Below are 15,826 nucleotides of genomic sequence, written 5' to 3'. Positions count from 1 at the left end.
GTATAATGCCCCTCTCTTAGGGGAAATACGGCCTGCTGGCCTGGTCCCCAAAGTACACTGCCCCCCTCGTAGCGGAAATACGGCCCAATGGCCTAGTCCACAGTTTGCAGGCCCAGAGGCCTAGTCCATAGTGCAGTGTTTGTTACCCCGGTCCCCACTTGCCAGGGTCTCGGGCAGCAGGGATAGGGGGGCCCGGGCCCTCCCTCTCCACTGGGCCCCGACCCAGGGCCCTAGTAGTGGCGGGTGGTTCCCACCACTGGCTCGGCGGGGGCTCCTCCCCGCAACGCCCCGAGCCCTCAGGGGCTTCTACAGCTCCCTGCCCTGGGTCGCTTCCTACCCCCTGCTCGCAGCCTGCCACAGTCCCACCTGTCGGCATCGGTCGACGGGCTGTAGTGGTCCTCCCCCTGGCAGCCGCAGAGTTGGCGGAGTCCGGTCCGGTGCTCGGGTCACGGGTGGTCGGTCGGCAGCTCCGGCGTTGGGGTCGAGCCCGGCGGAGGCCCGGCAGCAGCACGCTCAGCTCCCTTGGCGACTCCCTCTCTAGCCAGTGGTTGCTAGCTCCTGCTCGGGTCGCAGTCTGCCCCTTCTGAGCAGGCCAGCAGCCTTTTATATCTTGGCTCCCCTCGGAGCATGCCCAGTAGGGCTGTGTGGGTGGGGCCCTCTCCACCCCTGGCTCCAGGTGGTTTCCCTAGGCTTGAGTGTGGGGCGGGGCCACCCTGTCACAGTGGTCCAATTCCTTAGGGCCCTGGGCTGGGGCCCATGAGTGAGGGCGGGCACGGGCCCCCTTTTCCCTCTCACTCGTGTCGAGGAGTGACAGAGGAAGACTCCAGCCAGAGCCAACCGACAAAGCCAGCAACAGAGAGACTGATCTGCAGGCAAAGGAGGGCGATACGCCCAGAACTAGAAAGCTGGGACCCAGGGCACCGGGCCAACCCAGACGTGAGCAGTCACATCCCCCTTACTGGCTGCTGCTGCCATGTGCAGCATGCTCAAACAGGTGGGAGGGGAGACACCCGGGTGTGACGTAACGTCACGGCCCACCATTTTGAAACTGCTTGGCACTGCGTTGCGCCATGTGGCTGAATTGAGGGTTCAGAGTCCAGGGACGGAGCGCAGATTCTGGCCCTGCAAACTGGAAGGAAGAAAGTAGGGGAAGAGCTGGGAGAGGAAGGGGCTTATGCGGAGGGGAAGGGGAGAGGGGAAAGAAAGGTGAAGGCACCAAAGGGACAGGGGTGAAGGAGAGACAAATGGCAGGGGGCCAAGTGCAGACAATGAGGAAAAAGGCAGGAGGGGAGGTGTCAGTGGGAGGGGGACAGGATGATGCTGGGAGGGGAAAGAGTAAGGGCGTTGGGGGTTGGAGGAGGAGGTGCTGGGAGAAGGCTTGAAAGAAGGGGTGAGCATGAGGAAGGCCAGGATGGAGCAAGTCATGTGTGAGGGCACAGAGGCATGAGGGAAATGTGGGCAGAGGATGGTGAAGGGGTGGGCATCAGGGAAAAAGGGGCAGGGGCAGTGACTGAAGGGGGAGGCACCAGGAGGGTGCAGGGCTAAGGGAAGGTGCAGGTGTCAGTGGATTCTGGGGGTGAAGAAGAAGGGCAGACACCTGCAGGGGAGGGACCACCACCAGAGGAGAGAGGCAGGGCAGGTGTGTAGAGGGAGGTGTTAGACGAGGGGATGAGGAGGGGTAGCTCACATGATCAGAGTGGGGCTACTGGAGGAGTGGGCACAGGGGGGAAAGAAGGGCTGGTGGAGGGGGGGCAGGTTGCAAGAGGGCTGAGGGCAGTGAGAAGAGCAGGAGTCAGGACAGCAGAGGAGGGTGAGGAGTTGGGGGGGGGGGGGCGGCAGGCACCAGAGCAGCTGATGGAACAAGGGAAGGAGACATGGCAGCAGAGAAAAAAGGTAAAGGAAAGGCAGCAGGCTCCTCAGAGTGGGGCCAGAGCACACTAGCTGCTGGACCCACCCCTGGGGACCATACACTAGTCATAGGCGTGTGCACGGGGTGTGCTGGGTGTGCGGGGTGTGCTGGGTGCCCAGGCACACCCTAATGTCTCGGGCTGGCTAGCCCAAGCCATTTTTGTGCCCTGGGCCTCACCTGGCCCGGCAGCACCGAATGGCCCAGCAGCACGACATGGCGCCCCTGAGGCGCCCGGGAACACCCCCGCCCAGCATGGCAGCACAGTGCGGTGCCCTTGAGGCACCTGGGAGTGCCCCTGCCCACCACGGCGCAGCGGTGTTGAGGCGGCCCTGCCCGGCAGCACAGCGTGTCGCTCTTGAGGCACCTGGGAGCACCCCGCCCGGGCTAGCAGCACCATACAGCGCCCCGGGGGTGCCCCTCCCTGGCCATGCAGCTTGGGATGGCTCTGACTCCAGCACTGCAAGCTGTAAGGCAGAAGCTGAAGGTAAGGGGCGAGAGGAGTATAAGAGGAAGGGGTGGGAGAGGAAGGGGCTTTTGCAGTGGGGTAGAGTGGAGGAAGAAGAAAGGGGAAGGAGTGGAAGGGGCTTGTATGGAGGGGGAGGAGGGGGGAAGAAAGGGGAAGGCACCAAAGGGACAGGGTAGAGGAGACACAAATGCTAGGGCGGGAAGTGGAGACAATGAGGAAAAGGGCAGGAGGGGAGGTGTCAGTGGGAGGGGGGACAGGGTGATGCTGGGAGATGAGAGGGGAAGGGCTTTGGAGGCTAGAGGAGAGAAGGGGAGGTACTGGGAGAAGGCTTGACAGAAGGGGTAGGCATGAGGAAGGTGGGGTTGGAGCAAGTCATGTGTGAGGGCACAGGGGCATGAAGGGAATGGGGGCAGAGGGTGGTGAGGGGATGGGCATCAGGGAAAAAAGGGCAAAGGAGGCAGGGGCAGTGAGGGAAGGGGGAGGCACCAGGAGGGTGCAGGGCTAAGGGAAGGTGCAGGTGCCAGGGGATTCTGGGGGTGAAGCAGAAGGGCAGACACCTGCAGGGGAGGGACCAGTATCAGAGGAGAGAGGCAGGGCAGGTGTGTAGAGGGAGGTGTTAGACGAGGGAATGAGGCGGGGTAGCTCACATGATCAGAGTGGGGCTACTGGAGGAGTGGGCACAGGGGGGAGAGAAGGGCTGGTGAAGGGGGGGGCAGGTCTCAGGAAGGCTGAGGGCAGTGAGAAGGGCAGGAGTCAGGACAGCAGAGGAGGATGAGAGGTGTGGGGGCAGCAGGCACCAGGGGAGTTGATGGAGCAAGGGGAAGAGACATGGCAGCAGAGGGGAAAGGTAGATATTTATTAATAACTTGGTTGCCACAATGGCACATCCAAACAAGCCACATTTACTCAGTACTGGTGTGAGTTCATTTTGCTCATGGGGGGGGAAACTCTTAGCTTTTGGTAACTGGGTTTGGGTCTTTAAAAGATTTGAAACCACAGACAGAGGAATACTTCTTCTTAGGGTCAAACAAAGATTTTTATTTTTCTATTTACTTTATAATTAGTTTTTCATTTAAATCAATTCACTATCTTTGATTCTTTTAAGACAGTGTAATATATAAATAAAAAGTAGAAAAGCAGTACAGTTAAAAAAAAAGAAATAATAACTTTTCCTACAGATATACCCTCCTGATTTACCTTTAAACAATTTTTGGAGTTAACAAATATATAATACTCATGTTAAGAAAGATAGAAGCATTGCTTAGATTCAGGAGATATTCTTTTCTTTGTTTCTCCTTTTCTGGATTCTTCGTTGCAACTTATGACTGGTGTTGTTCCCCTTTCGGAGCTTATATGCAGCAGCGAGATTCAGCGCCGGGGAGGGAGCCCTGGTTGATCAGACCTAGCTTTTTGGATTCGCAACCCATCCGCTCTTAGTCTGTTCCATCCAACTTTATATACCTTGTTTCGGTATTTTGGTACTCCTCCACTCACCTGACAATTGCTGATGTTAGATTTTTGTTGTCTCATTCTGCCCTTACAAAAACTTTAGTCTGCACTTTGTTGCATATTGCTGTCTGAGTTACTTACTTCCCTAAAAGCAGGGTTATTGTTCGTCATCCAATCAAATTTTGTTTTTATTTTACATCTCCTGAATCTCAGAACGCTGCCTTTCCTTTACACTTGCAATTAAACTGGTGCTCATTTGACATATTCTGGGTAGGCCTCAATATCTTCCTTTTACATTAGCCTATGTCTACACTGGCGGTTTCTTGCGCAAGAGTTCTTGTGCAAGAAGTCTTGTGCAAGAACACGTCCACACTTCCATGTGCGAGCTGTGCTTTTGCACAAGAGCATCTATGGCACTGTGGATGCTCTCTTGCACAAGAAAGCTCTGATGGTCATTTTAGCCATAGGGGTTTCTTGTGCAAGAAATCCCTGCTGAGCATCCACACTACCGTCCTGCAAAAGAGAGCTTAGAAAAAGAAAAGAGCGTAGCTCTTGCGCAAGACGCCCTCTCTTACCACGCCATACTGTAAATTTCCTTGCGCAAGAGCAGGTGGGCAGTGTGGATGCTCTGTGGGTTCTTGCGCAAGAACAGCTGTACTTGCACAAAAAGCCACAAGTGTAGACATAGCCTTAGAGGGAACACTTCCCCCAGCCTCTCTGCCCCTGAGTTAATGTCACACACACTGTGTTAATGCAACTGCAGGATAGTTGCATGAGGGGGGTTTGGTGGGGGCCAAATTAATCCTGGTTGGTAGGAGGATGGTGGGAAAAGCCCTTTGAGAGGGGTGACATGACACCTTTTACTTCTGGTCATGTGTCCATCTTGCCCCAAGCGTGTTACCTCCAGAGGCGTGGCTAACGGGGGGGCGGGGAGGCGGCAGGGGGAATGGCTAACGGGGGGGCGGGGGCACCACCAAAAATTATACAAACCTGCCGCTCATGGCCAGTGGATCCAGAGATGTAATTATTCCTCTTTACTCAGCTCTTGTGAGGCCACATCTGGAGTATTGTGTTGAGTTCTGGGCCCCCAATTACAGGAAGGATGTGGATGCATAGGAGAGGGTCCAGCGGAGGACAACCAAAATGATTAGGGGGCTGGAGCATATGACCTACGAGGAGAGGCTGAGGGAACTGGGTCTGTTTAGTCTGCAGAAGTGTAGAGTGAGGGGATTTGATAGCAGTGTAGAGTGAGGGATTTGATAGCAGCCTTCAGCTTCCTGAAGGAAGGTTCCAAAGAGGTTGGAGAGAGGCTGTTCTCAGTAGTGATGGATGGTAGAACAAGGAACAATGGTCTCAAGTTGTGGTGGGAGAGGACCAGGTTGGATATTAGGAAAAACTATTTCACTAGGGGTACGTCTAGACTACCGCATTTTGTCGACGGAAGTTTTCGACAAAACTTCCGTAGACAATTTGCGTCCAGACACATGGAGTTCTGTCGACAAAGCAAGCCGCTTTGTCGACAGAAATCCGTAGTCTGGATGCAACGTTACAGGCAATAACACCTTCTGTCGACAGAACTCTATCGACAGAAGGTGTTCTGCCTCGTAAAATGAGGTATACCAGCGTCGACAAAACCGCGGAGTTCTGTCGACGTTATGTCGACAGAACTCCGCGGTAGTGTAGACGCTGGTATTGTTTTGTCGACAAAAGTCCACTTTTGTTGACAAAACTAGGTAGTCTAGACACACCCTAGGAGAGTGGTGAAGCACTGGAATGGGTTACCTAGGGAAGTAGTGGAGTCTCCACCCCTAGAGGTGTTTAGGTCTCGGCTTGACAAAGCCCTGGCTGGGTTGATTTAATTGGGAGTGGTCCTGCCTTGGGCAGGGGGCTGGAGTTGATGGCCTTCTAAGGTCTCATCCAGCTCTGTGATTCTATGAGAGATCTCAGGGCGGTCCAGCTGAGTCAAGAGTTCCAAGCTCACATGCATGGCAAATGCATGTCAGTCCTGACAAACGCCACCACAGGGATCTGTATAAACAAACAGGGTGGTGCTCGCTCGTTTCCCGTGCCAGGAAGCCTGGCTGTTATGGGAGTTTTGTGTGAGCCCGTCTATCCACTTGGAGGCTACCTGCCTCCTGGGGACCCAGAATATGCTCAGCCTTTCCTTCAACACACACGAGTGGTCCCTCAGAGCATCTTCCACAGTTAGGGGTTTCCCCGCCTAGATTTATTCACAACAGGAAGTGCCAACAGTTTTGCTCCTTCCTCAAACTCAGCCCAGGCTCAATAGAAGATGCGGATCTGGTGTCATGGGCTTCCCACCTTCTCTATTCATTTTCACCCATCCCTCTAATTCAAGAGGTCCTCCTCAGGGTATGACAACACAGGGTCTCTCCAATGCTGATAACACCAGCCTGTTCCCACTAGCTCCAGTTCACTACTCTGCCAGAACTCTTCTCACACACACACCCAGAGCTCTTCTCCTGTTCCTGGATCTCCTCACTCAGGCTCAGAGCCAACTGCATCACCCCAATCTGGAGCCCCTCTACTTCATGGTTTGGAAGCTCTAGATTAGGGATATAAAATCCCATTTAATTTGTTAACTGATTAAATGTGATGTTTAACTGGTTAACCAATTAAAGGGGGAACAGGTGGGGGGCCGCTACAACCCAACTGGGCTGGAGCAGCCCCCCTGCCTGCAACTCGCTTAGGCCCACCACAGACAGGGGCTGCTCTGGACAGCCTGTTCTGCGAAATGGTTGTATGGCGGAAACTAATTTTTGGATTAGAATTAAAAATCTCTGATCCGATAGTTACAGCAATCATAGATACTATTTGCAATAGCATGTTTAAAAGATTCAGACACACAAGAGTGACTTCTAAGTTGTCAGCATTAATTTAAGCCTGGAAGAGCTCGACCACAGTTGCTTTCCATAACTGCTAGACCCGTGGTCACCAACAGGCCGATCGCGATCGACTGGTTTATCGCAAGGCCTTGACCAGTTGATCGCGAGGTGTCCGGCCCCCCCCATTTTCCACCCACCCCCAAGAAGCCCCAGTACTTACCTCCAGTGACAATTAAGGTAGTGCCGACTTCCTGCGGGTGGATGGAAGTCCCGCAGCTTAGCGCCACTTCCGGGAGTTCCGGAAGTGTGCTGGCTGCTTTGCCAGGCGTGCTACGGGATGGGGTCCTGGCTCCAGAAGAGGAGCATGGTGACTTCCCTGCACTGGTGCAGGAGGCGTGAGTTGTCCCTGGGGCAGGCATGCGCGGGGTTTCTTTGCGCCGCAGGGTGGAGGGGAGGGGTGTTTCGGTCCCAGGGCAGGCGCATGCGGGGGAAAAAGGGGGGTGTTTCGGCCCCGGGGCAGGCACACGCGGGGTTTCCCTGCGCCGTGGGGGGGGGGGGTGTTGGCCCCAGGGCAGGCATGCACGGGGTTTTCCTGCGCCATGTGGAGAGGGGAAGAGGGGGGTGTTTCGGCCCCGGGGCAGGCGTGCATGGGGAGGGGTTCGCCCCTGAGGGCTTCCCTGCTGGGGGGGGGGGGGGGTCAGACCCGGCAGAGGCGCTCAACGGGGCTTCCTTCCGTAGTGGGGGGTGGGAGGGAGGAGGGTCGTCCCCGGAGGGAGCGTGGGATGGAGCCTTCCGTCCGTGGCTGGTGTAGGGGACTCCCTGCCCCCGAACCTTGTTCTCTATCCCCCGCCCTAAGCCTGTCCCCTGCCCTCCTGCCCCCGTTCTCTCTCCCCTGCCCCTCCTTTGCGGAAATCTGCCCCCCTGGCACCCTGCCCACCCTGCAGAAACCAGTTCCCTTCGGCAGCCTGCTCCCCTCTGCAGAAACCTGTCCCCCCGCAGCACCCTGTCCCCTGCTTCAGAAACCTGTCCCTCACTGGCACCTTGTCCCCTGTCCCCTGCCTCCACTGGCACCCTGTTCCCTGCCCCCAGAACCTACTAGCACCCCTCCCCAGTACTGTGTCCCCTGCTCCCGAATGAGTTTTCTATGTGTCAGTGACACCTGACTCAAGGCAGGTTCCCTGCCATTCTCATAAAGACAATGCAGAAACTTTTTGTGTTTGACATAGTATTTTATTTAAAAATGAAGCCTGGCCAACAAACCCCCAATTGGGGCCGAGTCCCCATCTGGGCACAACCACTCCTGCATTCCCCCTTCCCCAGACCCTAGAGCTGAGCCTTCCAGTGAACCCCCTGCCCTGAGCCCCTCACATACTCCAACCCAAATTCCTGCACCCTTGCATCCACAAGCCTGGGGCTTGCTTAGTACCCCAACACTGCCCCCTCCCCGAGCCAGTGTCCCCTTCTCCACCTCCTCCTGCATCCAGATTTCCTCCTAGAGCTTGCACCTCCATCCCTTCCCACACCCAAATCCCTCATTCCCACCCCAGAGACTCAACCCAGCGAGGGTCCGGCTAGACTGCAGGAGTTTTTCAGGATTCTGGAGATATCCCAGAAAAACTCTTCTTCATCCAGGGTTGCGTTTGTTCTTCCACTTTTTTAGCGGAAGAGCAAACATGCTCTTTCGGTCACCCCTATATTCCTCTTTCCACAAGGAATAAGGGGGCTTCCAAAAGAAGGGTTTTTTTCTGACATTTGGTCCAGTTTAGACAGGCCAAATGTTGGAAAAACCTCTTCCTACATAAGAATTTTTTTTAAAAAAGCAGCAGTATAAGAATTGGGGATAGCAAGTGATGGAGAGGAGGAGAATAGAGAGGGCGGGACTTCAAGGAAGGGGCAAGGTGGTAGATCTTGGCTTGGTCTGTCATTTAAAAAGTGATCTTGGGTGTAAAAAGGTGTGCTAGACTGTTGCACGGGGAAAGAGCCAGGATCTTTGGTAGCCAGCTCCTAAATAGGAATGTAAAATCCGGTTTAAATGGTCAACCGCTCAAACATTACGTTTAACTGGGTCATGGGTAGGGATATAATAGTGTAGTTGATTAACCAATTAACCTATAAGCAAAAGCTTATAGGTTAATGCTATAGACTACATGCATTTCTCTCCCTCTTCACCCCTCCCCTCCCACCTTTGCCAGTAAATTTTTTTTAGCAGACTGGCCAGCAGCCCATCTCAGTCCTGGCTTGTGACCGGTCTGGGACCTACCCCTGCTGTGACTCTGTATTTAAAGTGAATTAGGAGCTGAGTGGCTAGGCAGCCCAGCTCAGCTTTGGCTTATACTGGGTCTGGGAGCTCAGACTCCTCCCCCCCCAAGATGGGCTGCTGCCACCCCATGCTACTGCTTTTTTATCAGAGGCAGCAACACAGGGCGACAGGCAGCCGGTCTGCGAGGGGAGGAAGTATTTAAACTGGCTGCTCTCATGGACCAGCTCCTGCCAGGCACCCTGCACTGCTGCCTCTAATATAGAGGCAGCAACAAGGAAAGGCAGCGGGCTCCTCAGAGTGGGGCCATAGCACACTAGCTGCTGGACCCACCCCTGGGGACCATACACTAGTCATAGGCATGTGCATGGGGTATGCAGTGTGTGCCCAGGCACACCCTAATGTCTCGGGCCGGCTAGCCCAAGCCATTTTTGCGCCCTGGGCCCCACCCGGCCCGGCAGCACCGCATGGCCCAGCAGCACAACACGGCACCCCTGAGGCGCCCGGGAACACCCCCGCCCAGCATGGCAGCACAGTGCGGTGCCCTTGAGGCACCTGGAAGCAGCCCCGCCCGGCCTGGCAGCACCATACAGTGCCCCGGGGGTGCCCCTCCCTGGCCATGCAGCTTGGGATGGCTCTGACTCCAGCACTGCAAGCTGTAAGGCAGAAGCTGAAGGTAAGGGGCGGGAGGAGTATAAGAGGAAGGAGTGGGAGAGGAAGGGGTTTTGCAGTGGGGTAGAGTGGAGGAAGAAGAAAGGGGAAGGAGTGGAAGGGGCTTGTACTGAGGGGGAGGAGAGAGGGGGAAGAAAGGGGAAGGCACCAAAGGGGCAAGGTAGAGGAGACACAAATGCTAGGGGGGAAGTGGAGACAATGAGGAAAAGGGCAGGAGGGGAGGTGTCAGTGGGAGGGGGACAGGGTGATGCTGGAAGAGGAGAGGGTAAGGGCATTGGGGATTGGAGGGGGAGGTGCTGGGAGAAGGCTAGAAAGAAGGGGTGGGCATGAGGAAGGTGGGGTTGGAGCAAGTCATGTGTGAGGGCACAGGGGCATGAGGAGAACGGGAGCAGAGGGAGGTGAGGGGATGGGCATCAGGGAAAAAAGGGCAAAGGAGGCAGGGCAGTGAGGGAAGGGGGAGGCACCAGGAGGGTGCAGGGCTAAGGGAAGGTGCAGGTGTCAGTGGATTCTGGGGGTGAAGCAGAAGGGCAGACACCTGCAGGGGAGGAACCAGCACCAGAGGAGAGAGGCAGGGCAGGTGTGTAGAGGGAGGTGTTAGATGAGGGGATGAGGAGGGGTAGCTCACATGATCAGAGTGGGGCTACTGGAGGAGTGGGCACAGGGGGGAGAGAAGGGCTGGTGGAGGGGGGGGCAGGTCTCAGGAAGGCTGAGAGCAGTGAGAAGGGCAGGAGTCAGGACAGCAGAGGAGGATGAGGGGTGGGGAGCAGCAGGCACCAGGGGAGTTGATGGAGCAATGGGAAGAGACATGGAAGCAGAGGGGAAAGGTAGCTATTAATAACTTGGGTGCCACAATGGCACATCCAAAAGAAGCCACATGAACTCAGTACTGGTGCACAACACAAAATTCATTCTGCTCATGGGAGGAAACTCTTAGAGGGAACACTTCCTCCCCCCCAGCCTCTCCACTCCAATTAATGTCACACACATTGGATTAATGCAATTGCAGGATAGTTCCATGGGGGAGGGGGGCGATTGGTGGTGGCCAAACTAATCCCTATTGGTAGGAGGATGGTGGGAAAAGTCCTTGGGTCAGGGGTCACATAACACTTTTTACTTTTGGTCATGTGCCCATCTTGCCCAGAGAGGGTTAACTTTCCAGGGGCGTGGCTAATGGGGGCCAGGGGCGTGGTTAACAGGGGTCAGAGAGTGTGGCTAATGGAGGGAGGGGTCAAAGTGCATTTTAAAAAAATTCTCTGGGTGCACGCTTATGACACTAGTCAACTAACCAGTAAGAATTCATGAGATTACTTGACTATCAATTAACTGTTTTTTAACATCCCTAGTCACAGGTGGGGGACATCATATCCCGAATTCCTACAGGCCAATCCCGTATCTCCGAGCTCTGAACTAGCTGGGTGTAGGGACCCCAGCTGTGAAATGTGACACTGGTGCAGGAGCTGTGGGACGGGGCAGGTGAGTGTGCAAAGGCCAGGCTCGGCGACACTGTTCATCTGTATCACTCCCCTCGGCTGGGCAGCTGCTGCCGCGTCTCCTGCATGAGGCCGAGGCCGAGGCGCGGGGCCCGGCCAGGGTCGCGCGGACTGGCTGCAACTCGCGGCGCTACGGACCGGTCCCCGCTCCGAGCTGGAGCGCGTGCAGGGACATGGGCACGCGCACGCAGGACAGTGCCTCTGGAAGAGCCAATAGCCGGCCACTCAGGAGCGCGCCCTGCAGCCAATCAGGACGCTGTAGCGGCGCGAGCGCGGCTGAGGCGTGTCCAATGGCAGGCGACGGAGGGCGGAGCAGGGCGTTCGGGGCACTATTGTTGATGAAGCGCACGGAGCAGGCGGGCCGGCTAGTGGCTGTGCGAGGGGCCTTCCGCAGGGGGAGGGGAGCGCGAGGTGTTTGCACCCCCCTCGAGGAGCCGTCCGCGGGCTGCCCAGCCGCCGGGCACGCAATGTCCCACCCGCGCATGAGGCGCAATGGCTCCCCCACCCCTGCTACTGCCTTGGGGGGCGGCGGGGCGGCTGGCGGGGGAGCGAGCAGTCGCCTGCAGCCCATGCGGGCCACGGTGCCCTTCCAGCTCAAGCAGCAGCAGCAGCAGCAGCAGCAATATGGCAGCCCCACGAGGAGCGGCGGCGGCGCAGGCAGCGCCTCAGGCGGGAGTCTCTCTCGCGCGACGCCTGCCTCGCGCAGCACCAGCCCCACGCGCGCAGCGCCCCCCAACGGCGGCAGCAGCAGCGCGCGAGCCGGCCCCGCGGTGGCCACGCAGACGCCGGGGGGAGGGGGCAGCAGCAGCGGCTCAACCGCCTCTGCCTCGTCGCGTGGCAGCCCTCCGCGCCTTCAGCAACTGCCGCCGCCCCCGCCGCCGCCGCCGCCGCCCCCCCCGCCGCCTAGCTCCGCGCTCTCCCCCGGGCCGCCCTTGCCGGAGGGGGCCGCCTTGGCTGGCAGGGTCCGGCATCGCCAGCGGCGGCGCTCGCCGGAGCAGGGCAGGAGCTCCCCGGAGAGGAAAAGCCCCAGCTCCCCCGTCTGTAGAGGTGAGTGCGCGCGGGGGTCGCTGGAGACCCGAGCGTGGGGCGCTGGGGCATTGCCTCGCTGGCCCTGCGCTCAGCCGCGGGCGGCGGCACGATGCGGTGTGGATGGGAGAGGCGGCCGGGGAGTCGGGCTGGTGCACGGCGGTGGCGGCGTGGGCAGTGGGGACGCGGGTTGTGGCGGTGCAAAGCCTGCCTAGCTAAGACAGGCAGGAGACGCGGCCCCGGCGGGGGGGACACGACCGCTTCCCTCGCGTGGCTGGGCTGAGGCGGCCCTGCGTCCGAGGCAAGGGGGAAGTTTCTGTCAGAGAATGTTTACACTGCAATTGGAAACCTGCAGCTGGCTCATGCCGAGCAACTCAGGGCTTGGGCCAAGGGCTTGTTTATTATGGTGCAGTCATTTGGGGTTGGGCTGGCGCTTGGGACCCCTCATGGGAATCCGCTGGTATGAGCCAGCCATAGATTTTATAATTGCTGTATAGACATATCCTTGCAGTAATGCATGTTCTAACCCAACTGCTGAGCATGGCACTTGCTGCAGTGGGAACTGTTGGTTAGTATGGGCTTGACAGGACACTGTGTTCTTGCCTGGTTCCTCCACTCACATAAGTGTCTTGTAAACAAGTCAGAGTGATGTCTGTCTGTCTAATTTGGGAATAATGATTTTTGCTTTGGTGACAGAGGGGGACATGATTCACTTTTTGAACACCAATTTACGTACATAAAGTGCTATGTCAGAACAAGTATTTCTGGAGGGCAAAGATGATTTGGGAGGGTGAGGAAAGGTTAGGGATGCGCTCAGACTTGTCTGACTTCTAATACTCTTAGCATTTACACATGAGAGCAAAAAACATAGAGGGAGAAGAAACTGAGAAAAAATGTAGTACTTCTGTAGAGCTCTGGTTCTCAGCTAGAGAGGTCAAGGATCCCCTCTGGATCCCTGAACAGATTTCAGGGGGTTCACCAAGGACTGAGCTTGAGCCCTGCCACCTCCTCTTCTTGATTCTCCTCTGGGCTGCGCAGCTTTTCTGGGTTAAGGGGATGCAACCAAAAAAGGCAGCATCACTGCAGAGCTCCACCTGTAATAAGAAGGGATAGCTTCTTGGACATTGACTCCATGAGCAGGCATCAGCTAGCTGAAGAGAGTAGGGATGTTAAATTTAAATTAATTGGTTAATTGAATGGTCAATGCAATTTGCATCCACTATTTGATTAGTCAGTAAAGGTACCTCAGCCTTTGAAGTGTAGCACAGTCCCAGGGCTGCTGCTACACTTCAAAGACAAAAGCACTGTGGGGAGCATGGGGCTAGCAGGGAACTCAAGCAGCCCCCTGCTGGCCCTGTGTTACCAGCGGCATTTCTAAGCGGCAGCGCCGCATGTAACCTTGGCTGCACACGGTGTTTCAAAGCAGCAGCACCACGTGGAGCCCAGGGTTTGGTCACAGGCTCTATGCAGTGCTGCTGCTTTGAGGCACTCTCTACTGTTTCCCCCTCCCCGGACCCTTACTGCCTCTTTCTGCTAGTTGCCTAGTGTGTTGACTATCCAATAAGCAAATGCTAGTCATTCACATCCCTAGAGGAGAGATACCACTGTTCTGCCCTGCTACATCAGCACTTCAGGGAGCAGGGCCAAAAGGAAGGTAGAAATCTGGAGGTGGGGGACACATGACTCCATGTGCCTCCCACTACCCTATCTATCACTTCTGGGAGGGGATCTGCAGGTTTATTTAAGTTTACAGGTATCTGTCTTAAAAAAAGGTTTTGAACCACTGCTGTAGACTGCTAATCTCAGTTCAGTACCAGGAGCTGTGTGATACACTAGAACCCTGGGGTCCTGCGGACCAAAACTAGGAGTTCCGCGAGGAGCCAGCACTCTCCCGCCCGCTCTGAAAAAGAGAGAGAGAGTCAGCTAGCCAGCAGAGGCATGGGCGGCGAGTTGTGTGGGCTCGTGGTGCCCATGCTCCATCAATATTTGGAGCTGGAGCGGGTCCTGACCCCACCTCCCTCCGCGCATCCTCCCACCCCGGCCCCAGAGCATCTCTCCCCCGTCCTTGTCCTGGTCCTGTCCCTGCCGTGCGCATCCTTCTCTGAGCTCCCCCTTGCTGGCTGCTGCTGCCTTGCACAGCATGCTCAAACCAGTGGGTGGGGAGACGCCCGGATGTGATGTAACGTCACGGCCTGGGATTTTAAACCTGCTCGGTGCTGTGTTGTGCCACATGGCTGAGTTGTAGGTTCGGAGTCCAGGGACAGAGCACAGACTCCAGCCCCGCAAAGTGAAAGGCAGAAGGTATGGGAGAGGGAGAGGGAGGGAAGGGGCTTGTGCAGAGGGGAAGGGGAAGGGCTGGGAGAAGAAGGTGCTTGTGCGGAGGCGGAGGGGAAGGGGAAGGCACCAAAGGGACAGGGGTGGAGGAGAGACAAATGGCAGGGGACCAAGTGCAGACAATGAGTAAAAAGGCAGGAGGGGAGGTGTCAGTGGGAGGGGGACAGGGTGATGCTGGGAGGGGAGAGGGTAAGGGTATTGGGGGCTAGAGAGGTGAGGGGAGGTGCTAGTAGAAGGCTTGAAAGAAGGGGCGGGCATGAGGAAGGCCGGGATGGAGCAAGTCATGTTAGAGGGCACAAGGGCATGAGGAGAATGGGGGCAGAAGGTGGTGAGGGGTGGGCATCAGGGAAAAAGGGGGCAGGGGAAGTGAGGGAAGAGGGAGGGTGCAGGGGTAAGAGAAGGTGCAGGTGCCAAGGGATTCTGAGGGTGAAGCAGAAGGGCAGACACCTGCAGGGGAGGGACCAGTATCAGAGGAGAGACTCAGGGCAGGTTTGTAGAGGGAGGTGTTAGAAGAGGGGATGAGGAGGGGTAGCTCACATGATCAGAATGGGGCTACTGGAGGAGTGGGCACGGGGGGGGGGAGAGAAGGGCTGGTGGAGGGGGGGCAGGTTGCAGGAGGGCTGAGGGCAGTGAGAAGAGCAGGAGTCAGGACAGCAGAGGAGGGTGAGGAGTTGGGGGGGGGGGAGCAGGCACCAGGGGAGCTGATGGAGCAAGGGGAGGAGACATGGCAGCAGAGAGAAAAGGTAGAGGTTTAAAAATATTTATTAATAACTTGTGTGGCACATCCAAACAAGCCACATGAACTCAGTACTGGTGCACAACACAAAATTCATTTTGCTCATGTGAGGAAACTCTTAGGCTATGTCTACACTGGTTGTTTCTTGCGCAAGAGTTCTTGTGCAAGAACGCATCCACACTGCCATGTGCGAGCTGTGCTTTTGCACAAGAGCATCTATGGCAGTGTGGATGCTCTCTTGCCCAAGAAAGTGCTGATGGCCATTTTAGCCATAGGACTTTCTTGTGCAAGAAATTCATGTTGCCTGTCTACACTGGCCTCTTGCACAAGAATAGTTGTGCAAAAGGGCTTATTCCTGAGCGGGAGCATTGTAGTTCTTGCGCAAGAAGTCCTGATTTCATACATGAGAACGTCAGTGTACTTGCGCAAGAGCACACGGCCAGTGTAGACAGGCAGCAAATTTTTGTGCAAGAGCGGCCGCTTTGGCACAAGATCGTTCCAATGTAGACACAGCCAAGGGGAGGGAGGAAGGCAGAGGCAGGAAATCAGCTCTGGCTCAGCATGTCTGCATGGTTTGGGGGAAGGTGCAGGGAAATTGAGCTCAGCTGGGTTTCAGAGTGGGGAGTTCTGGGGTGGGTGTG

The 15,826-nt window shown here is 56.4% G+C and overlaps 1 protein-coding gene across 1 annotated transcript in view; it reads left to right on the top strand.

The window, feature by feature from the left end:
* The first annotated feature begins 11,384 nt into the window (after nt 1–11,384).
* The window catches only part of FAM117B (family with sequence similarity 117 member B), an 80,076-nt gene continuing 75,634 nt past the window's right edge, over nt 11,385–15,826 (top strand). The window contains exon 1 of the mRNA XM_075933839.2: nt 11,385–12,136. Coding sequence (XP_075789954.2) covers nt 11,428–12,136 — 709 coding nt within the window. The 5' untranslated portion in view covers nt 11,385–11,427. The remainder of the gene's footprint in view (nt 12,137–15,826) is intronic.

The sequence above is a fragment of the Pelodiscus sinensis genome, chromosome 7 (assembly GCF_052426305.1).
Source record: "Pelodiscus sinensis isolate ZL-2025 chromosome 7, ASM5242630v1, whole genome shotgun sequence".
In the NCBI taxonomy this organism is placed as follows: domain Eukaryota; kingdom Metazoa; phylum Chordata; order Testudines; family Trionychidae; genus Pelodiscus; species Pelodiscus sinensis.
The sequence above is the reverse complement of the archived record's forward strand: the minus strand, read 5'-3'. Positions and strand labels throughout refer to the sequence as shown.